The 27,113-nt window shown below is 44.0% G+C and overlaps 1 protein-coding gene across 1 annotated transcript in view; it reads right to left on the bottom strand.

Annotated features, from left to right (window-relative positions):
• Positions 1–1,015: 1,015 nt before the first annotated feature.
• Positions 1,016–27,113, bottom strand: part of Clic4 (chloride intracellular channel 4) — a 62,351-nt gene continuing 36,253 nt past the window's right edge. The window contains exons 3-6 of the mRNA XM_036178495.1: positions 18,123–18,248; positions 12,351–12,457; positions 5,390–5,571; positions 1,016–4,405 (exon numbers count right to left, since the gene is read on the bottom strand). Of these exons, the coding sequence (XP_036034388.1) occupies positions 4,241–4,405; positions 5,390–5,571; positions 12,351–12,457; positions 18,123–18,248 (580 nt within the window). The 3' untranslated portion in view covers positions 1,016–4,240. The remainder of the gene's footprint in view (positions 4,406–5,389; positions 5,572–12,350; positions 12,458–18,122; positions 18,249–27,113) is intronic.

Genomic DNA, 27,113 nt, shown 5'->3' on the forward strand with positions numbered 1-27,113 from the left:
CACAGAAAACCTTGTCTTGAAAAACCAAAATAATTTCTTTCAAAACAGGAACTTTATATAAGCTTACATTTTTCCTTATTTTCCTCCACCACCCAGGTTTCCTTCTGAAGAAATTGATGTTAGCAATTTAACTTCTCATTTGCTTAGTGTGAGTACATGATAATTATATTGACTTTTAAAATCTTTAAATTCATTTTATATATCTAGGTGTTTTGTCTGCCTGTGTCTGTGCATCACACACATGCCTGGTGCTCAAGGAGGCCAAGAGGGTGACAGATCTTCTAGGACAGGATATACAACTTGTTATGAAACATCATGTGGGTGTTGGGAGTTCAAACCCAGGTCCTCTGGACCAGTGCTCTTAATTGCTAAGCCATTTGCCAGCCCCTGACTTTTGATATTTAATGTTGTATGTAGAAATTCAACTGAATTCTGTTAAGATTGCACATTGTTTTAGATTACCCAAAAGCCATCATTCTCTCACTTCCGTCCACGCCTATGCCTTCCAGTCTTGCTGTGCTGCTGGAGTGACTTCCCAGCAGCTGAGAGAAGCAGAGGGATGGCAGCTATGACGGGACACGGCTTCCACTTCACGCTCTTGTCACAATTTCTGCAAGTTACTGGTGGAAGTTTTTATCGGGTTAAAAAAAAAAAAAAAATTACTGGTCCAGGGGCTGAAGAGTCAGCTTGACAGTTAAAAGTGTTTATGGCTCTTGTTCAGTACTACAACAGGCAGCCTGTCACTCCGGCTCCAGAGGGTCCTATATTCTCCTGCTCTCTGCAGGCACTCCTTCCTACACACACGAGCACATGTGTGCGCGTGTGTACACACAGAAAAACAAAACATTTTTAAATTTGCCCTGTTTTGCTAAGAGTTTTTACTAAATCCTTCACTACACGAGTTGTGAGCTGATAGCATTTCATTTTCCTTCCTAGTAAATGTGCTGAATCATATCAGAAAAGCATTCTCAACCACTTTCCAACCAGTTATTTCCATGAAGGAGACAAAAGAATCTTTTGATAGTGAAAATATATTTATTTACTTTTTTAATACAATAGCTGCCAGCAATCTACTGGTGTTGATGTTCCAGAGAGAAGAAAGAAAATGCAAGAATTCTGTAATGAGCTTTCATTCCTACCAAGGGACTCTATAAACAAATACTCCAATCCTGTCTGGTCAGCATTATGGCTTGGGTGCTGAATTTTTATGGCTTGGGACTTAAATTTTTTCCACACACTTTGATAATTGTAAAGATGAACCTTTAGAAGTCCACTGTGAGTTTCACTAACAAACGCGCTCTCTCTGAACCAAATGTCGACTATTGCCAGCCGAAGAAACTGGTGAGTCCTTTACAACTTGAGGTGTGAACCAAAATCTTCACTAAAAAATAATTTCTACTTCCCCTCATTTTTACTTTGTAGATATTTCCTAAATGAGTTTAAATATGAAGAAATAAATCCTATCTACATGCAACTCGGGCAAGATTCCAGAATAACTCTGCCAAAGTATAAATGCCTACATTCTAGAGCCGATCCACCTAGGGTACAAATCACTCAGCATCTCTTCATGGTATGCAATTGCTCAGGAGTTTAGAGCTATGAAAGCTAATGCCACTGAGAAAGTCTTATTTGCTTGCATTGAAAATCTGTATCTACAGAACAAAGGAAGTTACAGGAGGAATTAGAATAGTGGGCATTCCCACTGTTTAATAGTTTCTCAGTATCCACTGGAAAATAGGGAGACTCCGTCAGAACCCCGCCTCCCCGGGGAGGGCTGGTAAGGAAAGGAGGTTAAACACGGAGGAGGGATGAGTCACTAGTGTGGACGTGAGACTAGGTGACTCCTGTACTCACACACTGCATCAACTGCACGGGAACCTCCACATTGGCACGTTTCAAATCTCCAGGTTTTAAGCCACGATCTTTGCACAGATGGAGTGGTGGGTGTTCGCTGCAGGCCTTCCTTTTTCCAGCTTCTGTCCATTGCCAATCTCAAACCTGTCTGACTTCCTTCATACAAACTAAATGTATCTTTCTACAGAGAAAAACAATTCTGCCTTGGCCAAAACCAAGGCAGGCTTCCCTTCCTTGGACATCCAGAGACAGCAAGAGCAACCATGAGGCAAATTAGGAAGCCACTGAGAATAAACACCAAGGGTGGGCATCTCCGCCAGTTTCAGCCTGTCCTCTTCACTGTCCTGCACAACCTCTGGTGTGAGAAGCCCTCACTGCATCCACTTACAGAAAGAACAGGTATTCATTTTCCAGAATCTTCCTCATGAAAGATGCAATCCTACCCGAGGACAAGCTGTCACTATGTAAAGTTGGGACATTTCTGCCTATGGAGACACTGCAGGGTCATTTCTCAAAGGAGAAAAGACAGTGCCTCCCCCTGGAACCAGACACCTCACCACCCAGAGTTTGCACAGTGGTGGGTGCTCACACCTGATCCGCACTACGGGTGAAAGCTGTGGCAGAGGCATCTCCCTGAGCCACAGGGATGCACTGCAAAGCTTCCCTTGTCCCCTGCTAGGGCAATTACTGGGAAGTTTTAAAAGGGGGCCTCTTAGGAGTCAGAATGCTTCCGCAGAGTCGGCATTTATTTACTGTCTGCACACCAAAGGGGAAAGCAGGCTACCTTGAAGCGGCCGCGTACTGTGGGGCGGAAAGCCTGTGAGGAGCAATCATCAAAACTGCAGTACAGTCACATCCAGGCTCTGGAGGACCGCTCAGAAAGCCCACTTTGTTGGGGTGGGTGAGAGGACAGTAAATACACAGCAAACGTCTCCTGTTACCAAACTCACTCTCCTTTGTTAAACTACAAACAACTTTCAGCTTAGACTTTGTTTAAGAAGGAGGAAAAAAGACAGGCGTGATGGTGCACACTCACAATCCCAACACTCAGGAGGAAAGGGCAGGATGGCCACAACTTTGAGGCCAGCCCGGGTCACTCAACACGTTCCAGGCCAACCAGGGCTTCAGAGTAACATCTTATCTCAACACACACAGCAAGAATGAAACAGTGCTAGTCCTCATTGTGGCAGTGGACACTAGGCAAAGCTGTGGGAAATACACACCACTATGACAACCACAATTTATCCCAAGAGAAGTGACGGCCTCCCCCTCGGTCTAATGCAAATGGAGGGGGAATGGGAGTTTAAGATGGGCTGGATGATGCATTCCTCACACCCCTCCAGAGAGTCTGCTTTAGGAGTAACGTGTACTTGACATTTCAATAAGCTGACCCTGAACCCGAATAACTTCTGAGTGGTTCACATGCTAGTTACCAAGCTGCAGCAGGTGAGTATCAGCTATGCAGTGCTGCTCAAAGACAGGAAGATACAGGGTCACCCAAGAAAGGAGCTTTGTACAAGAGGGAGGTGGGGGACAGAGCCTTGTCAGGCCTACACAAAGCACAAAGCCCTGGGTTCCATCCCAAGCGGGGGGGGGGGGGGGGGGGGGGGGGGGGGGGCACACGACAGAGAGACCTGTGCCAAGGCAGGCAGCTGTACTGTACTGTTGTAAATGTATCTAAGACAACATAATAGAGAACCCACCCATCTTCTCTTAGCATTTTGAGAATGTCTTCCCAGCCCTCAGTCTTTCTGTTTCTACATAGTATCGGATGTTACAATTTATACAAAGGACACATTTGGGCAAAATTAAGTATCTACCAAGAACCTAGCAGTCTCTCTATGGAAGGCAGTTTCCCAGACAGCAACACCCTCCAGCACACTCCAGGGCAGACGACACTGAAATAGTATGTCCAACACAGTAGTAATCCGCCCATATTCCTTACTCAATATTACAATTCTCCCCAATACATAAATATTCTTTGTACCATGCACCACACACCAGCGTGGGCCCACTGACGTCACGGCTACTATTCTAATGGTTGACCACTGGACCTCAAGTTTGCCATCTACACAGTGGATGGACGTGACGGTCGGGGCTCCAGAGGGATGGCAAACTGCCTCTCGTGTGACGAGCTTGTGGTGGAGTGCCTCTGAACTGGAGGAGAGCAGACGGGCGGGACAGGTGGGCCGGGCAGAGGATTTTAGAATAATACTGCTTAGGAGTGTGTATTGGAGATAACTACTACACTTTGTCTACCTTTAATCCTAGTCTTGAGTAACTGCATGTTCATGCAAAATACATTTCTACTTTAGAGGAGGCAGAGCAGTCTGTTAGGAAAGCGTATTCTGGGGGAATCTGAAGGCATCTCTCTCAAAGGTGCTGTTTACTTGGTGAGTCTCTTGGCGACATCACTGTATGCGATTTCCACCTCCTTGTCGCTGGGGCAGGTGTTGGTGAACTCATCTCTGCTGTAGGCATTTGTCAGGTATCTCCAGATGCCTGTCATTCCTTTAGGAATATCAAAGTTGCGGTATTTTTTGGCCACCACCTGAAATACAAGAGACCAAGAGTTACACCTATCTTCCAAGTCTCCACCCTAGGCACGTCTGACTGAAGAAGCATTAACTCTGAACCTTTGTCAGCACATTCTGGGGTGGAAGCTCTTCCATGACTACAGTCCTGTTGCCAGCTTCCATGCTGGGCAGCTCACAACAGCCTCAGACTCCAGCAAGGGGAAAGGCATCCCTTCTGGCCTCCCAGGTTAGCCAGGTGAATGTGCACACACTCAGAGACAGCAAGCTACATTTCACATCTAGACTAGGACTGCATGCTACTCCATGCACTTGGAAATGCGATAGTGGCTACAGAAGCCTGCTTCGGACTTGGGGATGGCTGAGTACAATCGCTGAGTAAATATGGTTTAAACACACGATATTTTCAGTTTGCTTTCTTTTCTTCCTTTTTTAGTTTGGGCTGGTGTTGATATAGTCTCATGTTAGTTACGCTGGCCTTGAACTCCCGATCTCCTGTCCTCATCTCCCAAATGCTGGGACTGCATACCAGCTTCTCAAACGGTTTTTCTTACCTTAGAGCTTTACTACATAACTAATGCTCATTTAATAATTGAGCATGGTGACCACTTGGCATTTCTGGTTTTGAATTAAAAAGGTAGTTGATGGTCACCAAACAGGATTTGACAGGGTCAGGCCAGTTCAGAGTTACCTATTACATCTTTGAGTTTTGAGGGTTTTTTTTAAACATTTTATTTTTTTTCACTTTTTAAAATTATATTTGTGTTTTAATTTTACATATCAGCCATGGGTTCCCCTGTCCCCCTTTTATTCAGTCACAGGAAAGGGAAAAAAATTCTTCTTGTTCAAATTTCAGTGTTTTCCTCCCTGAGACAGGGTCTCACATAGCCCAGGCTGGCCTGATCCTCCCAGCTCTACTTTCTATTTAACTGGCTGGAGGATGTGTTGACGGGGTCCCCCCTGGCTTCGGGGAGGAGCACCCCCACTTCCGGCAGGCCCACCTTGACGATGTGCAGCTTGGGCAGCAGGTTACAGTCTGCTAGCGTCATCTCGTCGCCGTCCAGAAATCTGCGTGTGGAACACTTGATGTCCTCCATACTGTTCTCGTCAATTTCGTCAGGGAGGGGAGAATTCAGATACTCATCCAGTTTCTGCAGTGTCTTCAGGAGCCCCCTCTCCAGCGCTGAAACAGACACAAACACTGTCAGAGAGGAAGCCAGCCCTGAGCAGGGCTTGTACCTCAGGAACTGTGTCATGTCCACTAGTACCCTGGGCCCTCACACCCTCGGCTCGGCTCGGCTCGAGAGCAGCACAGAAGGCCCCTGCCCCTGGAGCTTGTCTACCATCGCTCCAGCAGGAGCATACACAAATGAGAGTGCTGTCTATTTTGCCAACCTACAATGTCCCCCTCCCCAAAATGCTGCAGCCCAACCGTGTTGATTTGCAAACTGCAAAGATAGGTGGGGAAAGCAAGTCTAATTCACAGCCGGGAAAAATTCTCATCAAGAGGGAGAGCATGATCCTGCTCACTGGGACCATTTGGATTTACCATGAAGAACGTGGTCAAGAGGCACCAACGCCTGAGCAGACAGCTTAAAGAGAAAGCCTGGGGTCTCACCCTGCCTCGGAACACACAAGAGGCCAAGACCAGGACTCTTCACCCAAGGCCCAAGTCAGAACGGGAAGGCAGAGTTACAGTTCTGAACTGGCTGCCTCCTTGAGAGCCAGGAGAACTAGAGATTGTGACTGTTAACACCTCGGGAAGTTGGACTAAACCACTTGCACATACCTGGAGAGTCAGGTAGCTAGCTTTAGAGGAGGGAGCAGGAGCATTAGAGAAAGGAGTATGGAACAACAGCCTCTACTAACCCCCTCCCTTCCTTTTGTGGTGTTGCTGCTGGTTTGGAGAGGAGTGTGTGTGTGTGTGTGTGTGTGTGTGTGTGTGTGTGTGTGTGTGTGTGTGAGAGAGAGAGAGAGAGAGAGAGAGAGAGAGAGAGAGAGAGAGAACTGGATCCTAGACCTAGTGCATGACAGACAACCCCTTAGCTATTGAACTATATCCCCAGCCTAATCCACTTCCCCACAATTCTCAAAATAGATGAACTCATGCTAACATCTGGTAAAAAGAAAAAATAAGGCTAAATATCCTAACCTCATTCACAGCAATACATACATGTGTAAGTATGAAGAAGGAAGGTTGGAGCCTTTAAACCATAAAGTCAAGTATACATGCTTTACATCAGACGTTTCACCAGCAACATAAATCTACCCTACCCCAACACTTCTTCCAATCGCTACCTCCCTACCTATTCGGCAGGTTCTCTATGGCAATGGATGAAGTTTTGGCTATGTAAGAACTTATAGGCACCAAAAGATGAATGAATTTAAAAGACAAAAAGCAACAGAGTTCAGAAGCTGTGTGCACAAGGAGAAGGGATATATTCAACAAAATATAAACTGGATCTTGTAAACTAGACTAGATTTGAGTACTAGGAGGAACTGTTTGGGAAGGGTTATGAGATATGGCCTTTTTGGAGGAGGTATGTCCTGAGGGGATGGGCTTTGGGGGAATCAAAAGTACACGCCATTCCCAGTGTCTGTCTGTCTGTCTGTCTGTCTCTTGAATCAGATGGAAGTTCTCAGCCAGTATGTCAACACCACACCTGCCTGTGTGCCTGCTGTGATGACCATGGACTAGCCCTCTGAGACTGTAAGCCCTAATACATGCTTTCTTCTATGAGTGGCCTTGGCCTTGGTATCTCAGCACAGCAACAGGAAAGTAACTACAACACGGACCTTTCATCTCCCTCTCGGGCTGACACTACCAGGAAAGCCCTCAGAAGCGGTGACAGTGAGCACCGGGTTCTAGCTCCCAATCTCAAGGAGAAGATGGAAATCTTCCAGTAGTCCCAAGTATGGTGGTCGCTACAATTTCCTACAGAAAATGATAGCAAACAGCATACTGTGTGTAACGGAATCTCACTACATGGTCCTGGTTGACCTCAAACTTGCTCCAGTCATCCTACCTCGTCTTGTGAGTGATGGAATTACTGGATCACCATGCCAGGCAGGAAAAAGAAAAATGAGTTTCTTAAAAATGTATGGAGAACGGGGCTGAAAGGAGGCTCAGAGGTTAATAGCACTGGCTGCTCTTCTAGAGGCCCTGGGTTTAATTCCCAGCACGCAAATGGCAGCTCACACCTGTCTGTGATTCTAATTGTCTGTAACTAGACCTAGTACATGACAGACAATTCCAGAGCTTCTGACACCCTAACACAGACATACATGCAGGCAAAACACCAATGCACATAAAATAAAAATTAGAAAATATATTGAGTTACTGGTAAGTGTCTGTGGGGGAAGATGGGAATGGAGGAGGCACCGTGTATTGCTGTGAAACACAGAAAATTCCCCCTTAACATGAAAAAGGGAATGGATGAAGTTTCTACTTAGGTAAATGCCAAGTTTTATGTGTGTACTGTGTGAAGATGTGTTGCTGTGATTGGTGTAATAAAAAGCTGAACGGCCAATAACTAGGCAGGAGGGGGGCGGGACTTCTGAGCAGAGAGAGGAAGAGGAGAAAATCAAGGCCCTCAAGAGGTACCATCAAAACTCGGAACGAGTTGGATACCAAGAATAGGAAAGAGAAAAGCCACATGGTAAAACGTCGATTAATAAAAATATGGGTTAATTTAAGTTATAAGAGCTAGTGGGGCAAGCCTGAGCTACAGGCTGAGCTTTCATAATTAATAAGTCTCATGTCACTTTTTGTGAGTTGGTGCCCCCCCCCTCCCCAATCTGACCACACAGCAAGAAACAAACAGGTCTGGATCCATCATGATCACCCTTGCTACCTCCACAATCAAACAAGAGGATTTTCTTCTGGTTTTTCTTTTTCTTTTGGATTGTTTGTTTGTTTGTTTGTTTGTTTTTTGAGAAAACAAATAGGCAGCAGAAGGTGATAGATCTCAGAAAAAAATTTGGGGAATTATGAGCACTCAGCTGAACCTAGAGACATGGCAGGGAATCATCATTTAAAAACAAAGATTAAAAACACACAGCAATAGCTACTATCTTTGTTTAATATTATACAAACCAATGGTAAAGCAGTACATAGCTAAAACATGATGATACACAATTATTAATAATATGAACTAATAAGAGTCCGGGTTAAAAATAGCTAGGTTAGTAAGGAATTGAGGGCATGATGAAAAATCTTTTTATGGTTGTACTTAAAAAGAAATGGCTGGGTGGTGGTGCACACCTTTTACCCAGCATGCAAAGGCAGGCGGATCTCTGAGTTCAAGGCCAGCCTGGTCTACAGAGCTAGTTCTCAGGCAGCCGGGCCTACACAGAGAAAGCCTGTCTCCAAACAACAAAACAAAACAAAAAACCCAGTGAAAAGGGAGAGAGGAAAATCAGTAATAATTTATGTCATTATTAATGATAACTAATGATTTATCGTAAGGTATGGCCAACAAAAAAAAAGGCCTAATAGGCAGGAGGAGGTTCCCAACAGTGCTAGTCAATAACCCAACCAAGTTCTAAAGCTCAGCTCCCGGGCAAAGGCCTTCGTCATAGGACAAGGAAACACCAAGCCTAACCACTGGGGGGCAGTAGCAAGTTACCAGAAAGTGATCTGTCTGCAAGTTAGGACTGTCACTCTCCTATCTCTAAGAAGCTAGTCCAAAAAAAAAAAGAAACAAAGTGCAATGCAGTATACATAGCTTAAAGTTAATTATGAAAATAAAAAACATTTTGGCCTATGGAAATATAGCAAAATTTAAAAATGCAGAGACACATGAGTCAGCAGTCTATGGAAATGGCCACTTTGAGGTTACAGAAAATACAAACTGGTACAGACTTTTGAAATTTTGGCAAAATTAAAATGCATAAAATTGCTAGACATGGTGGCACAAGTCTATAATCTGCATCCAGGAGAGCTGAGGGCCACATAGTAAGACGCCATCTCAGAGGAGGAGGAAAGGCTCAGGCCTGCCCACAATATTTGGAATCTAGGACAGTCATGGGTAGCAAGGTCACTGCCAAAACCCCTGGAGGCCATCTACAAAGTCCAACTGGGAGAAGGCAGATACAAACCCTATTGACTACGGAGCACTTCTAAAGCCTGAAGCACACTTGTTTTGACTGGAAGAGGTGGGGGTGGGGCGATTCACAGTCCTCTACTCCTGCCTCAGCCTCAGGAGTGCTGGGGTCACAAACGACAAAAAGCGTTTTTCTTTTTGTTTTTCTTTTTGTTTTTTTGAGACAGGGTTTGTCTGTGTAAGTTTTAGCATCTGTCCTGGAACTCGCTCTGTAGACCAGGCTGGCCTTGAACTCACAGAGGCTCTGCTTTCCCGAGTGCTGGGATTAAAGGCTTGTGCTACCACCACCAGCTGCCAGGAAGCCTTTCTAATACATAATAATGTGAACATGCACAACACAGTTTTATATAAACGACTCCCAGTCACCTAGGATCTGTTGAATTACATACTGAAATTATATTGAATTTACCCTCCAACAGTAAGTCAGAGAGGATCAGCTGTGGTCGCTGCACAAGCCAAACCAGTTAGCATTCTAGCATGGGAATGGGGGAGACTCATGAGCCCCATACCTAGCTGAGGAACTATTGACAGTTGATGGCTTCTGGGGGAGGGAGAGTCAGTTTTCTTTAAAGGTGTGGCTCCTGGTAGGTCACCCAGTTTCCAGTGGGTGGCCCCACACCCAGGAATATATGAACAGCACAAACTGTAATCAGTGGGTTATTAAAAAAAAGATGAACTTGAAAGAGTGGGAGATGAGGCGTCTACGTGGAGTTGGTGGGAGGAGGAGAGTGAACAGGACAGGCTCAGAATACATCGTGTGCATGTATGAGAGTCTCCAAGAAGAAAAAAATCATCCCTTTACAACCTTAGCTTTTCCAATAAGCAAAACTTGCTCTATTACTTATATGATTTGAATGGACAGACTCAAGGCAGAAGCGTTAAATGCGACAGAAACATTTCTGTTTAAAATATACATCAGTCTAAGTACCAGCCCTTGCCCATTTTCACTAGACTAATACGACAGCATCTAGACATCTAAGCCCTTAGAATTCGGTCCTAAGGCTCTTTAAACTCTTCATTTATAATGGATCTTACAAATAGTTACTAGGCTGACAAAGCCAAGACTTGTCAATGAAAAAGTGACACCCACGTCTGTGTAAACGGCTGGTGTGTGAGCGTGGGGAGATGGCCGCCGCCGCTGCCTAGGCTTATTAAAAGTGTGTAATTGCTCTCAACAGACGGTAAGAGAACTGCAAACACACAAGGGGACAGCATTCAACGCAATTTCATTTCCAAGTGTTTTCTAAAGTCTCAGGGCAATGACAGGTCCCTGTGGGAAAAGGTAGCTCAGCAACTAGAACTCTTATTTACCAATAGGTATTGACTAGGAATAAAGCCTTCTGCATTAAGTGCTTGCCTCGTCCTTTCTTACTGGCCACAGCACTCTAAAGACAGCAGGCGTAGGTGGCCACTGAAGGCAATAGCAACTTGACAGGTAAAAAATAGAATACAAAGTTATACTTAAGTGAGTCACTCTCTTTCCCAAGCCCTCATCCCCCAAGGCAAAGGAAAACTCACTTTATTTTCCTCTTCTATCCATCACATAGTAAAAGAAATCCAACCAAAACTCCAGCCCTCAAAAACTGCACACAGAAATAAAAATATTACAAAGTGCACAAAGGTGGCCAGCTAGCAGACCTGGGTATAAAAGCCAGCTCTGTGAAAACATCACCTGTATAAGCAGGGAGCCAAAAAACACTCTAGGAAGAGGGGATTCCAACTTAGCCGTTTGCTTAGAGTATAAATTGCATAGAGAGAAACATTTTTAGTCAGGAAAATGGCTAATTACTCAAGAGAATTGCTTCTAAACCAAGGCAGCTGCTGGAACACATTATAAAAATAGATGTAAGCCAAGCCTGGGCACTGTCCCCTCCCCCTTCACTGAAGAAAAACCCTCCAGAAACCAAGAGTAAAGACAGGAAATCCCGTGCTGAATTATGAAAGGCTGCAAGCTTATAGCTGGAAGCTGAAATGCCAGGGAACCAGCAAGAGCTTCGCTTCTGAGTATTTGCTGCTGTAACAGCACTGATCATCAACCCACATCCCCACCCCACCCCACCCCATCCCTAGGCTGCCAGGGCTTTGGAGCCCAGCCCAAACTATCACCCTGCCTACAGTGGAGCAGGCTCAACACATTTTTAGAGGGCAGATTTTTGTCTGTTTCTGGTTACTGCCCTAACTTTTTGGGTTTGGGTTTTTTATTTGGTTTTTTGACACTTTCATGTAGCCAGGCTGGCCTCAAACTCCATATCTTTTAATTAAAACAAACAAGTTGTCTCTATACTACTAAACTATCACTCACCATAATAATGACCTGAACCAAAGTTTCTAATTTTATTATGTAAAGAGATCTGAAGGCTGGTGAGTCCAATCACCTAAAGGCCACGCCCAAAACTGCTCAAGAAGAGGAATCAGCACACATACACACACAGCAAAGCACAGGAGCTCGTTTAGGCTGCCAGTCCCCCGCAATAAACAAGTGACTTAGTAATCAGTCAGTCAAAGCTAACTACCTCACCACCACAACTAATCTGTGTCCACCCCGGGGTGTGTCCGCAGGGGTGGGGGTGGGGGTGGTCCCTTGAGTAACTCTCCGTCTGAGAACTCACTGGCCTCCCATCACACATCTACCAGACTCCAGGCACTGAAGCAGGTGCTGGATGAGCAGTGATCTAACCACTTCCCCCGGGTTCTCATCGCCCTCCACTGACAGCTCTGATCCTTACAGGAAAGTCTGAACTCCACACACTCCCTCACACTCACTGTCTTCACAACAGCTCAAACTGTTGTTTGGGTTTTGTTTCACTTTGTTTCTGTTATGAAATCCAATTTAATTTTTTTTTTTTTTTTTTTTTACCTTCATTCGCCTCTGGCCTTGAGTTCTTGATGTAAGCAGAGAATTTGGCAAAGATGTCCATCCCAGCAGTATTTGACTCCGGGTGTTTTGGTGAAAGCTTTAGGTACCTAAATAGAAAAGGTGATGCTGGATTACAGATCTTTCCAGAAGAAATTACCCAAAGTCCTATCAATCAGCAAGCCACTGTGCAGGTGACACCAGACATCACTGAACCGTTACTGACCTAAGAAACACCATCACCTGTTTTCTATGGTATTTTTAAATGGTTTTTTTTTTTTTTTTTCTTCTTCTTCTTCTTTAGGAAACAAAGCTCTGCCTGGTGTTTTTGTTCACATAGTAATATTCTTGGCAATCAAAGGGCATCCACTCCCCAGCTCCATTTAGTGATTAGAATGCTGAGGAAATGGCTTGTTAAGGGGTCTGGGCCAGAACACACAGGAACAGATGTCCTAGGATGAGACTTCTCAAGCAGGCCATCCAAGGGAGCTTTTCACGGTAAAGGGAATGTACTCCGTCTTCACGTCCAACCATTAGTGCCAAGAGGCTATCAGAACAACTTTAAAAGAACCACAAAGAAATAAGGCAAGTCACACTCAAACTCTGCAGCCAGAGGACACAGCTCTCACAGCTGGGTGCTTAGTATGCCGGGCCTTGTGCAGCAGCCTGAGGGAACCAGACAGCAGAGGAGTCAGGCTGGTCAAAGCATCTCGATCATCCACAGCCAGCTGAGGACAAAGCATTCACTTCCTAACAGCAGCCAGCCTTTCCCAGTCCCTCTGTGCTAAAAATGCTGTAGTATATTTAGGACCGTAGTGCTACGCAATAAATAAATAGGATGTCAGACATCATACTGAACTCTTGTGTTGTGACCAAGTTTTCAACTCTCAGAAAGTCATGACACACCAGCTTTAAATAGGTGTGCACACACATGTACTTTACGTGTTGAAATTTCAACCACACGTATTCAGTGTGGTTGGTTTTTCCTTAGAATGGAAAGTCTGTGTGTGGAAAAGTCTGGGCCACTCTCCCTTCAGCAGACCTTGCTTCGTCTCAGAGGATGGCCTAGACATTCAGTCCCTGAGCCCTGCTTCAGAGAACATTAATCAGCTGGAAGGCCTTGGAAAGTAAGGTAAAATTTCACACTAAATTACTTATTTCAACTTATTCCAGAGAATGCTCTCTGGTCTATTTCCCTTAAATTAAAATGAAGGGGAAACAAAATTTGAAAGAAACTGTATTACAATGCAGTTTTTTTTTTAAATTCTATGTCTCGCTCATACACATTTACATATATATATATTCCAGGTTGGCCTCCAACTCACAATCCTCCTGCCCCAGCCTTCTGAGTGCCAGAATCAGGGTATTTACATTTCTTCTGCTTGCTATTGTGAATTCAGTAAAGGTCTATCTTCTAAAAAAAAAACTCAGGCCGGTTTTCTTTTTAATAGGTCCACCTAGTCTCCAAATTTCTCACTGTTTAACCCTGGAAACTTCTCCCATAAACATTACATCACGTGTCTTAGTGAACAAATAGAATGTGTTTATGGGAATCACACACACGCACGGGTGTTCTTCCTAACCTGAGTGGAGACGTGAATCCCAAAGCCAACATCCCTGGCTCTTCCCAGACTCTGAAAACAACCAGCTTGCAGTGGCATGTTACCAATGGCTCTGACTCACAATGAAGACCCACACCGAGCACGCCAACAGAGCCAGTGTGGAGAAGACAGTGCCTCTTAGCACATCCGTGTCTTCCTCAGCCCTGTGTGATCCCCACTCTTGTGAAGCTGAGGCAGGAGGATCATGAATTTGAAACCACGAAACGCAATAAAATGGCCTATCTTATACAGAGCCTGCCTCTGGAGTTACACACTGACGTCTGTCATCTTCTGTCCTAACCCCTCAGCTCTCGGAGCAAATTACAGTTCGGTTACAAAGCCAGGTTTGGGCCAGAGAGGCAGACCAGCGTCAAGAGCACTTGCTGCCCCTGCAGAAGAGGGCACGGATTCAGTTCCCAGCACCACGCGCTGGCTCACAACCACCTGGAACTCCAGTTCTGGGGGACTTGACACCTTCTTCTGACCTCCACAGGCTCCTGCACACACAGGTGTACACACGTACACTCACTCAGGCACATGTGCGCGCGCGCACACACACACACACACACACACACACACACATTAAGTAAAACTTTTTAAACCAAGTTTTAAAGCTTTTTGGATAAGTAGTTCTTTTATTAAAAGAAAAACAAGAGGAACTAAATTATTAACTAATAATACTACTTTCCCCAGAGGACAAGAGCAAGCCGTTAGACCCCATAGTTTCTCACAGAAGGCTTCTTTGTGTTCAGCTCTGCACTAGTGGCCACATCTCAGGAAATGCTGGAGCCCTTGTGTCTATCTGCCTGTAGGGGTGGCATCACAATGCTCACAGTTCCAGCCGCTGCCTTTGGACAGGCTGGTCTACCTGCTAGGGCAACCCCTTACCTTTAACAGGCCATAGCATGAAGAGCACTCATTAGGCCTGGAGAGAGCCACAACTACCGGTGAATGTGAGGCCAGCCTAGGCTCCATCAGACCTTGTTTTTTTAAGGAAGAGGAGGAGAGAGAAGGGAGGATGAAAAACAACAAAAATAAAATCCTGCCGGGTGGTGGTGTCACTCACCTTTAATCCCAGCACTCAGGAGGCAGAGCCAGGCGGATCTCTGTGAGTTTGAGGTCAGCCTGGTCTACAAAGCAGTTCCAGGAAAGGCGCAAAGCTACACAGAAACCCTGTCTTGAAAAACCAAAAATAAATAAATAAAATAAAATAAAATAAAATCCTGTCTATATAAAACTTTACTCAGAAACTCTTCAGGCTACAAAGAAAAAGAAAACTACTTTAGGAAGAGCTTAGCACACTATGAACATTGAGACAGAAAGACTTCCCATCCATCTCCAGTTAGAGCAGCTTTATAATCTGCCCAAATAAAATAGAGAGGAAATTTCTACATAAAAAGAACAAGTTGCAGTCCAGCACTCAAGAGACAGAAGCAGGTGGATCTCTATAAGTTCGAGGCCAGTCTGGTCTATGGAAAGAGTTCTGGGACAGCCAGAGACACACAGAGAAAAAGAAAAGAGAGGAAAGAGTTGCAGGGCATGGTGGCACATGCCTTTAACTGCAGCATTCCAGAAGCAGAGGCAGGCGAATCTCTGAGTTCAAGGCCAGTGTAGCAGCCAAAGCAACACAGTCAGGTCCTGTCTCAATAAACAAATAATAAAAAGAAAAAAAGGAAGAGTGGAAAATGTTTATTTCCAAGGTCTAATTTAATACATCAGATGCCAAGAAACCAGAATATTTTGGTTTTAGCTCTATTTTTCCTAATACCTACTCCTTCTGAGGAGCTACAGCAAGAAGGAATAATAAAACTGACTTTGTTGCTGCTGAAAAGTAGGAGAAAACATAAGAAAATGTTGCTTGGCCAAAGTGGATACACAATTTATCCAGGCACTGATTTAAAAACTTAAAATAGGGCTGGAGAGATGGCTCAGAGGTTAAGAGCACTGGCTGCTCTTCCAGGGGTCCTGAGTTCAATTCCCAGAAACACATGGTGGCTCACAACCATCTGTAATGAGATCTGGTGCCCTCTTCTGGTGTGCAGGCATACATAATATACACTGTATACATAATAAATACATAAGTCTTTAAAAAAAAAAAAAAAACCTTAAAATATCCTTGGAAAAATGCACAGAATGAGTATTTCAGAAATGGCTTATGACAAAATACAATTCCCTTCAGAGAGACTGGATATGTCTTCAAACTGCTTCTCCACTTAGAATTTAAGGTCAACACAATGAACCTGGCTACACGAGAAGATTACTATCAATCAGTGGTCTGAGAACAAGTTGCCAATTCGGTACCTTCCTCAGAGCTGACAGACTTAAGAACAGAGAGATCTAGAGGCTTCGATGATGCAACCATCTAGAGCCATTTCCAGTAAGTCAGAAGCATGTTCCTAGTTGAGTGTACAAAGTCCCCCTTTCTGTTGTGCCCAGACTTTGGCTGTGGTTTATTGGCATCCAAATTAGACACATGGGCTGAGAGAGGGGATTAGGATCCTTTTAAGTGTTGTTTGCAGATATTTTTTAGGAAATGAAAGGATCCCAGGGCTACTGGAAAGCAGAGATAAAAGAAACTTGAGACTCTCACAGAGAAGGAGGAACAGAGGCTGTATTTTGGAGCAGGATTAAGAGAATATAGTTTTAGGTTTAACACAAAATTACCAACCCAGCACACAATGGGCTAATCTGCATTCTTCCTTTCTACAGTCCTCAAAAGAAACAATAGAGTCTTGCCCTAAAATGCCTGTCACACCTCCATTTAACTGCTGCATATGGGCTTCAAATAAACAAGTAAAGCTTAGTTAAGTGAGTGTCAGCTCTTCTACGCAAACCTTTCCTCCCCCCACTCCTGCAGCCCACTCGTATTTGACTATGCTGCTTATGTGCTTTGTTTTTTGAGACAGGGTCTCCCTCTGTAGCCCTGGCTGGCCTAGAACACACTCTAGCCCAGGCTGGTCTTGAACTCAGAGAGATCTGCCTGCCTCTGCCTCCTGAGTGCTGGAATGGAAGGTGTGCACCACCACACCTGTCTGCAGCTATGTTTTTTCAAGATCAGGAGCTAAGCTTCCTTTCCTGCTGATCCACACTGTTCTGCTGTATAATTGCTGAACAGAAGATAGACTGATGAACTGATGAGTGGATTGGTGAACTGATGAATGGACTGATGGGTTGATGAGTGGATGGATGGACTGATGAGTAGATGGATAGGCTGATGAGTGGATGGATGGGTTGATGAGTGGATGGGGGATGGATTGATGAGTGGATTGATGGATGGGCTGATGAGTGGATGGATAGATGGAGGTGAGTTAGTGGTGAGATGGACAGATACTGAGCAACTAATTTTGGAACCATCTGATCCAGTAATCCCCATTGCTGGGGAAATTATCTGGACCTGAAGAGTAAAGGTAAAAGCAACTGGCAAGAAAAGGTGGGTCAGAAAAAAAGAAACACATTTTCAGGGCTGAAGAGATGGCTGAGTGGTTAAGCTAAGTGGTTAAGACTCCTGTTCTTGCAGGAGTCCTGAGTTCAATGCCCAGCACTCACATGGTGGCTCACAACTGTCTATAATGGAATCCAATGCCATCTCCTGGTGTGTAAACATACATGTAGACAAAACATTCATATACATAAAATACACAAATAAACATACCTTTAAAAAAAAGAAAGAAAAGAAACACATTTTCAGGTTAATCAAGCTGGTAAAGCCTAAAAGAAATCTAGTAATGCTTTTAAAATAAATGTAGGATACAGAACCTTCAATCTGCATTTTGAATTTCCATTACAGTACAAGTGGGATTTCAAAGTTTGGAATGACGTAAGGAATGCCAGGCAACTGCCCTGAACTGGAGTTTCAAAAAGCTCCCTTCAAAACTGACCAAGAACAAACGGTAGGTCCGGCAGCGCCACAGCCCATCTAGACTTTCCAACTGGGTGCAGCTGGAACCTGTTTTGCCCACCAATAGCCAGATTAGGGACTCTCTAGCTTAGACTGATTCCAATCTTTCTTAGTATGGCTAAGCAGAAAGTCCATTTGACACTGATGGAACATGAATCTTACAAGGGAGTCCTGGTTATCCCCAACTCAATGTTGTGGAGAATTTAAAGAGTGTCCAGAGACAAACGAAGCTTTATTCAAAGCGGTGGCGCTATGCCCACACATTCTGATACTCACTTCGGGGGGCACAAGACTTCTTCAAGAAATTCCTCAATCTTATTTACATCCGTTTTGACTTCGCTGTTGAAGGTTATAAATGGTGGGTGGGTCCCGGGAGCCAAGTTCTGTAGATCTGCAGGCTTCCTGTTAAGCAAAACAGTGGTCAAGATGAGATCACTTTCCACTCTAAAAGGCAACAGCAAGTTCTAGAGTGGTTCTGCCTCCTCCAGTTTGTAAGAATGAGCAAGCCCCAGGGTTCACTAAGTCTAAGAGTTACACAGTACTCTAACAAGCAGAAACCCCACACACAGCACATAATGTACGGCAGGAGCATTAAGAGTCACTGCTTTACCAACTACCAACCGAAAGACAAATCCTTCATCCTGGGCCTGGAAAGAAGGCTTAACAGTTAAAAATATGTATGGCTCTTACAGGGGACCCATGTTTAGCTCCCAAAACCCACACAGGACAACTCACAACTGCCTGTAACTCCAGATCCAGAAGATCTGACACCCTCTTCTAGCCTCCATTACACAGGTACAACACACAGGCACACAAACATATGGTTAAAAATAAATAAAATCTTAAAAGATAAAAAAACAAAGTTCTTCATTCTCATTCCAAATTCAGCTAGGTTGCTTAAAGGTGTTAGTAAATGAGGGGCAGACTTGAGAAGGTCAGCCTGCAGCTTCAACTTTATACTTCCTTACCAATGAGCAGGACAGATGAGCCAAACTTCTCAAGGCCTACATTCTTTTCCAATATTCTTTGTTTATCTTTGTTTGGGGGGTGGGAATAAAACAAAGAAGCGCAAGCTCCCGCAGTTCTGAACCATAAGAAGAAATCCTGATCCCTTTACCATCTCCATGTGAGTCAGACTAACAGAGAGATGACTGGGAGACTATCTAGTCTCTTAATATGTAAAAGATGGTATGAGCAAGGTAAGAAATAGCACAAAATAGATAAACTATTCAGTATGTGAAAAATACTTATGCTTTGTAAGGACTTGTCCAAATCAACTTTAAGGCATCAAAAGATTATGTAAAGCCAGGAATGAAGCATACCCCTTTACCCTCGGCAAATCTTGGTGAGTTTGAGGCCGGCCAAAGGGATAGACAGAGACCCTGTCTCAAAACAAAGATTAAGTGGATAAAGGCTCGAAGAATTATGGAAGAGGGAGGAGGGCTGGAGAGATGGCTCAGCAGTTAAGAGCAATGGCTGCTCTTCTAGAGGACCTGGGTTCGAATTCTAGTACCCACATGTTGGCCAAGTATCAGCTATAACTCCAGTCCAAGTGATCCAATGCCCTTTGTGGCCTCCACAGGCACTGCATAGACAGACATGCAGACAATACACACACACACATAAAATGAAAATACAATCTACAAAGAAAGAGACTTGACAAAAGGCACCCTCGGTGTGGTGGCACACCTATACTCTGAACCTTCAGGAAGCTAAGGCAGGACGCTCACCCCTTCCAGTCTGAGCACCACTCAAAGAACAAAGACAGTCGAGTCTCTAAAAGCAAGACTCTGTCTCAAAAACAATAAAGAGGGAAGAGAAAAGCCAGTGAACGCATGGCCAAATATACAATTACTAAAGAAATCCAAAATGCAACAAGACGTTTTCCTGCTAGAAAAAAACTGAAAATATTGTAAAGCACTGATAAAGATGGCTAGACTTTATGATTATAACCACCAACAAGAAGGAATGTTGGCTGTTCCTATCTGACTAAAAAGCTCCCCCAGCCCTCCAGTGAACATCAGCATCAGTGTGTGAGATGATCTGTGTATTTGACAGTGACAAGACAAAGAAATCACAAAGCACCACGACATTCACTCTGAATTTAATCTCGCCTCTGGGGTATGCATTTCCAAAGCCAGGTCTAAACTGGGCATAGTGGTGCACGCCTTTAATCTCAGCACTCAGGAGGCAGAAGCAGGCAGATCTCTGTGAATTCCAGGCCAACTAAAGATATATAAAGACCCTGTCTTGGGGGGGGGGGGGGGCGACCAATAAACAAAGTGAGGTCTAGGACCCTTTTGTTATGCAGCCCACGTTTAAAAACTCATGTAGGCTGGAGAGATGGCTCAGAGGTTAAGAGTGCACACTGCTCTTCCAAAGGACCCAAGTTCAGATTCCTAGCACCCACATGGGGTGGCTCACAAGCACCTGTAAATCCAGTTCGGAGGATCTGATGCCCCTGCTTCCTATGGCACTGCACTCGTGTGCACATATCCGCACACAGACACAAACATCCACATGGTTATAAATAATACAAATATTAAATAAATCACCCTCATAGCCCAGTGTGGTGACCCCAGCACTCAGGAGGCTAAGGCAGAATCACTTATCTCCAGCCCAGCCCAGGCTGTATAGGGTTCAGGCCATCCTGAGCCATAGATGAGAGCCGAAGAAAAAGAAAACATCCCCAGTACCTGAGACATACATCACAGGACTGAAACAGCCAGGAATTACTTTAAAATGGTTCAGAAAAGAGGCTAAGAGAACAACAAAAATGACAGATTCTGGCAACGGAATCGAAGATATGGAAAAGTATTTTCTACTTTTTTTAAAAAGACAAGTCTCATGTAGCCCAAGCTGGCCTCAAATTCACTGTGTTTAAATTCACTTCAGGTTGGGGATTTAGCTCAGTGGTAGAGCGCTTGCCTAGCAAGCGCAAGGGTCTGGGTTCGATCCTCAGCTCCACATTTAAAAAAAAAAAAAAAATCACTTGAACCCAGGTCCAAGCAGACACTGAACTTCTAATGTTCTTGCCTCAGCCTCCCCAGTACTGGGATTACAAGCATGGGGTGCCTACCATACCTGGCTAATTCTATTCTGATATGCTTGAAAGTTTTCATAATTAAAAAAGTAAATTCTAAGCTAAAAATAAAAAATAGCAGTCAGCAGCATATCCCTTCAAAGAGCTTCCCACAACCATCACAGCCCACGGAGCTATTTCTCTTATTTTTAAATTAGCCGGCCTGCTTGCCCTCTTCCTTCCTTCCTGACCACAAATGCAAAGAATCTGAATTAAAACTATCTTTAAGTATATCACAAAGGAGAATTACTTTCCATTAAAGAGGATTTCCAAAAGAATGGACCCTACACACTACAATTAGTCCTGCTACGTCCATTTCCCCAGCCCATTCGTTCATACTTTACTCCGGCTCCATCTTTTTATTAGGTTAGAAAAAAAGCACCTCTTTCTTCGGCTACATTCCAATCAAAGATATAAAGATTAGCTGTGCAGTGATGTCTTTAATCCCAGCACTGGGAGGCACAGTAAAAACATAAAGCCTATATTTTTATAATTATTATTTTATGGACAGGTTAGAGTTGTATAAAGAGGAAGAAAAGGCTCAACGCTTTAAAAATAGCCCATAGAAGGGACCACATAACTAGCTCTTACTTCCACAATTGAGCATGGCAACTTTTAAGCACTCCCAAAAAATATTTCTTCATGGAAGGGGCAAGGTGAATGAAACCTGAATAAAAGGACTGGGTAAAGCCTCCAACTGTATGGCTCTACAGTCACTGGCTCCACCAGTGACCAAGTAAATAACAGCTAAACAAAGGTATGAAAAAAAAAAAGGCATTAGGACTTCCAGTGCCACATTAACAAAGCATTATATGAAGGGGTAGGTTATATCAGTTTTAACTTTAATGAAGTTAAGGATTCGAAATTGGTTATGCACGAACAAATGATTTATAATAATAAAATCTGATTAGAGGACTATTTGACAAAGAGACATGAAGCCAGGCATACTTGTGATTACCAATTTCCATTAATATTAATGACTGGTAATTAGTCTAATTTGAAAGCTATACAGACTTTAAAAACAACCAAGGTCATAAAAGGATTAGTTGTTGAAATAAAGGCCCTCCCTTCCCAGTGAGAGGGGAACTGGGAACAACCTCAACTTCTCTCAATGGGGAATCTGCAGGAGTGCCAGGCAGGGAATGACTCTTCACAGGCTTTGTGACAGCCGCACAGAGCCATCTGCCTGCGACTGCTAGTCCTCCCAGGCACATTAAGGATGCGAGTCCCATGTGACCCACAACAGCCCCTTTTACTGATGCTTTCCAGACAGAGGCTGAAGCTTTAGAGAAACCCCAAGGCAGTGGCTGACCACTCTAGGACATCTTCCATTTGTTTCCGAAAAGGCCCTCAACCCATATCTGCAGCTCACGTAGGCTCATTCAAGTTTCCCAGGAAGTAGTAAAAGCCAGGGTCCTGAGGTCACACCTTGAAATTCTGCCTGAGCTGTGCAACGCTCCAGAGCTGAAACCTTGCCTCCCACCGTAACCTTGGTTTACTCTAGGAGTCTGATGGAAATACATTATTCCATCCTTTCCCAGTTTGTTTCGAGATGAAAAACAAGAACAAACACAAAAACAAGAGAGAAAGAAAGGAAAAGGGGAACCCAGTTGAGGCTAATAGAAGTAGCTTAAGTGGCTTAATCTCCATTACAAATGAATTCACTCCACTCACAATAGGAAGGCATGAGGCTGGTGGCACAGTGATCCCACATGGGAGCTGGCTCTTGAGTGTTACCTGTCTCTGACCAAAAAGGGAGCAGAAAGGACTGCCTCAGTTGTTTCAAAGGTACCAATTTTCAATGCAGAGCATTATATATAGCAAGAGAATACATGGCATTATATAAACAATCAAAAACAAAACAAAACAAAACAAAACAGAAAGCACCCAGCCTCACAAAGGTTGCTACTAGGGGCTATCTAACTGCTTTGTGATATTTACTTTTTACTACCTGCAATCTTCTGGCTGACTAATGAAGTCACAGCTGACAAGTCACAGGCGCCTCTTCCTTAGGTCTGTCGAGTTAAAGTGGTTAGAGGATTTCACTAATTTTTTGATACATGTTATAATCAGCTCATTTTTGTCTACTTCAGTATCAATTTGTGAAGAGACATAGATGGATGGATGGATGGATGGATGGATGGATGGATGGATGGATGGATGGATGACAGAGATACATACATACATACATACTTATATACATATATACATATATACATACTTGTTTGTTTTTTATTTGAGACAGGGTTGGCTGTCCTGGAACTCACTTTGTAGTCCAGGCTGGCCTCAAACTCACAGAGATCTACCTGCCTCTGCCTCCCTGAGTGCTGGGATTAAAGGTGTGTACCACAACACCCAGCTAAGAAACAATATTTTAAAAATAAAATATCACTCAAGACTTCAGAACACACTTTAATAACACAATGTATAAGTAGAATTTAGAAAAATATTCATTATGGGGCCAGAGAGATCTTAGTTCACTTCCCAGCACTACAGCAGGTGGCTCAGGGGATCTGATGCTCTCTTCTGGCCTCCATATATATATATATATATTAAAAATAAACATGTCTTTAAAAAATAAATTAAAAAAATACTCACTAATCACTTTTCTAATTCACTCTTAGCAGCCTCAGGATTTACTCTCTCTGACATTCTCTTGGAGAGGTTAAAAAAAAAACATGCAGTAGCAAAATTTTCCTACGGGCTGGGCGGGGGTGGCTCACGCCTTTAATCCCAGCACTCAGGAGGCAGAGGCAGGCGATCTCTGTGAGTTCGAAGCCAGCCTGGGCTACCAAGTGAGTTCCAGGATAGGCACCAAAACTACACAGAGAAACCCTGTCTCGAAAAACCAAAAAAAAAAAAAAAAAAAGAAAGAAAGAAAGAAAGAAAGAAAAAAAAGAAAAAAATTCTCCTATGGAAGAGGCACAAAGGGAAAAAGACAGAAAGGAAGACAGACGGACACACAGTATCTAGTTCGGAATCTATCTGTGAAACTGTCTTGAGAGATGAACTGCAGGGCTGGACTAGGAGCCTCAGCAGCTTCGTGGAGGATGATGAAGTCGCCTTTCCTGAATGACTAATAGCCACAGGAAACCAGCAGTTCTCTAGAAGACATCCCTGTCCCATTACATTTACTATAAGCATGTGTCACTCATGCATCTGTTACTGAAGATCTACCAGGAAATGTCACCCACTTCTCCACTTGAGAAAGTAGGACAAGAAAGACATACACGATGGTGGACTGTTGTTTTGAGGGATGGTTACTGCTGCTGCAGCTGCTTTGAGACAGGGCCTCCTGTGTAGCCCAGGCTGGCCTGGAACTAAAGAGTCTTGTTCCTTATAATCCTGGGATTGCAGACATACACAACCATGCCCAGCTTGAGACATAATAAAGCTGAAAACATCTTGTAGGTTTATTTGGGAATTAGATTTTGCTCTGAGTTTATAACTCCTTTTCAAAGGCTTGGTACGATCATTTTCATGGCTCTGTTGTTATATTTTAAACTATTATGAAACTACATTGAAGTTTAAACTACCACAATAATTGTCCATAACAATGTTATTACTACAGTAACTTGACTCTGAGTTTGACTAATGTACTATATTACAAATGGTATGCCTACATTTGGAGAAGGAAATCATTATGACGGTACAAGTAAGATGATTTTTCATGTTTAACAGAGAATAGAACTGTACATTTCCCAGGATTTCAAAAAATGACCTCCATTTATTCTCTCAAAGGAAAGCACTTAGAAATATGATTCACTGGTATTATGACAGACATGACTGCTTTTTATGATAAAAAGCTAATGTTAGGGCTGCGGAGAGGGGTCAGTATAGAAAGAGGTTGCTGGACAAGCATGAAGACCAAAGTTCAGATCCCCAGGACTCAGGTCAAATCCTGGGATGGCCACATGTGCCTGTCCTGGGCAGACAGTCAGATCTCAAGAGCCAGCCTGGCCAAAATGGTGAGACCCTGTTCTCAGAGATGGAGCAAAGGCTCAGAGGTTAAGAGAACTAGCTACTGCCGGGTGGTGGTAGCTCACGCCTTTAATCCCAGCACTTGGGCAGCAGAGGCAGGTGGATACCAGAGTTCGAGGCCAGCCTGGTCTACACAGAGAGAAACCCTGTCTCAAAAAAGATGCCAAAATAGTCTGAAAATAGTCAAAAGCACCTTGAACACTGCCCGTCACACAGTGATTCTGAAAGTTAATCTTCCCTTTGCCCTAACTTGAACAAGTAACTGACCCCAAGAAGATGAGGCTGCTTGCCCTCACACTCAGGAACTTCTCTCGGGGCTCTTGATGCAGAGCCAGGCCTTACTCCTTTCTCCCAAGTCCGCCTGCTTCTTTCTCCCCATGATGCTATGTGACAGTGTCTACTGCTCGACTCCGGTTCCAATGTATGTTTATCCGCAGCTTTTGTTCAAATAGCAACTGCTGAAATAGATTCTTTCTGTAGCCTGGATGCCATTTTATCTAAAATGCCTTTAACACAACTTCATCAAGAACAGAGAAATGGGCTTGGAAACAACTCCCACGACAGCATTAAGGCTGCATGCACTAAGAGCAGGCAATGGCAGTGTTGGAGGCTCACAGAAGGTGCACATATGCCGGCACAGTCATTAACACCAACTGAGACTCAGAACACACGCCACTGTGCCAGAGCCAGGCCCGCCTGTTCTTGTGGATGAAAGCTAACAACCACTGCTTCCGAGTGTGAGTGGGCTTCTCAGTAGCTCTCAGGGGGCCATCACTCTGCGCTGGCATGCACTGGGATCAGTACTTTCACTGTGAAAGTGGGCAATTTCTAAGATCTGCAGGAAAATAAGCTCAGCGGGTATTTTCTCCCCCACAGATTTCTAAAAAGAGTTACAAAGCTTTAAAACGGAGTGTATATTATGGAAGGTACTTTATACTACAGAGTACTTCGTTCTTTGGTGACAACTTTATTATATGTTGTTTCTGAGCCAATGTTCATTCTCTTGGGTTACTCTCTTTTTAAGATTGTTCAAAACTCTAAAAGCTCGCAGGAAAGATCTGAACCGATAAATATCACAGAACTTGCCTAAAAGCAGCAATCTCCATGAAAGAACACTGATGACCTGGCTGGAGGGGAAGGGAGTCATCATGGCCTTGTGAACCTTCCATTTTACCCTCCTCAATCTTTAAGCTGAGTGTCCTATCAAACACCTGCCCACCTCCTCTTGGGAATGGGAGGGCAGGCAGGAGGACTGCCACGTGGGAACATTGCAAACCCACTTCAGGTATTCTCTGCTACTGATCTGATGCATAGCCCTAGGAAAATGCACATCCTTGGTATTTTCTGGCTATAAGACCCCAAATACCTATCTCCTACGTGTCACTTTTGGTATATGGAGTACAATACTCTCAAATCTGCCAGCCCTCATATCAATCAACCTACAGCAACAATGCCTTATGGAGGAGTCTGTAAATGAGAAGTAGGCCCTGATGCACCCCTTCACTTCCCCACCAGATTCAGTATTCCTGGTCTTCAGACAATCAGGCACTGTACTCAACCGTCAAAGAAAGCTTTTCAAAGCATGGCCATCAGCTCATCTCTTCCAAGCCAAAACTAGAAGGGAAGAGCACCCGTAGTTTAGGACATAGTAAGGGTGTGTGTCTGGTGTCTGGTCTATTTTTAGGAGTTATACTGAGAACTTCCTTTTTGAATATATGTAGGAAAATAAAATTAATAGCAGTGCTCTGCATGACCTCTTTCATCCTTAAAATAGCTGTGTCCCACATGAACGGATCCATGCCTTCCCAGGAGCCTGTAGTCACTTTAACTCTTACTAGCTGACATCAAAGGCTTATTTTCTACATTCATAAACTGTCTCCGAGGGGTTCCTGAAAGACTGGTGAGTTTCAACAATACACTTTCTTCCCTTTGAAACAGTCTCCTCACTCTATAGCTCAGGTCAAATTTGAATACACAACAATCCTCCTACTCTGCCTCCCAGAGAAGAGACACCCACCCAGCTAACAAACACTTTTAAATCTTCAAAATTTCAAAAACTGATCCAAAGAAGCAAAAGATAAAATGCTCAGGCATGGCAGAGCCCCACGGGAGCTGACCTAACTGGGCAGAGCTCGAGGACAACTCTTGGGGTAAATGGCCATCATTCCTGCTGTCAAACAGCAGCCTGACCGGCCTCCCTAGAC

Source organism: Onychomys torridus, chromosome 2 (genome assembly GCF_903995425.1).
Source record: "Onychomys torridus chromosome 2, mOncTor1.1, whole genome shotgun sequence".
NCBI lineage: Eukaryota > Metazoa > Chordata > Mammalia > Rodentia > Cricetidae > Onychomys > Onychomys torridus.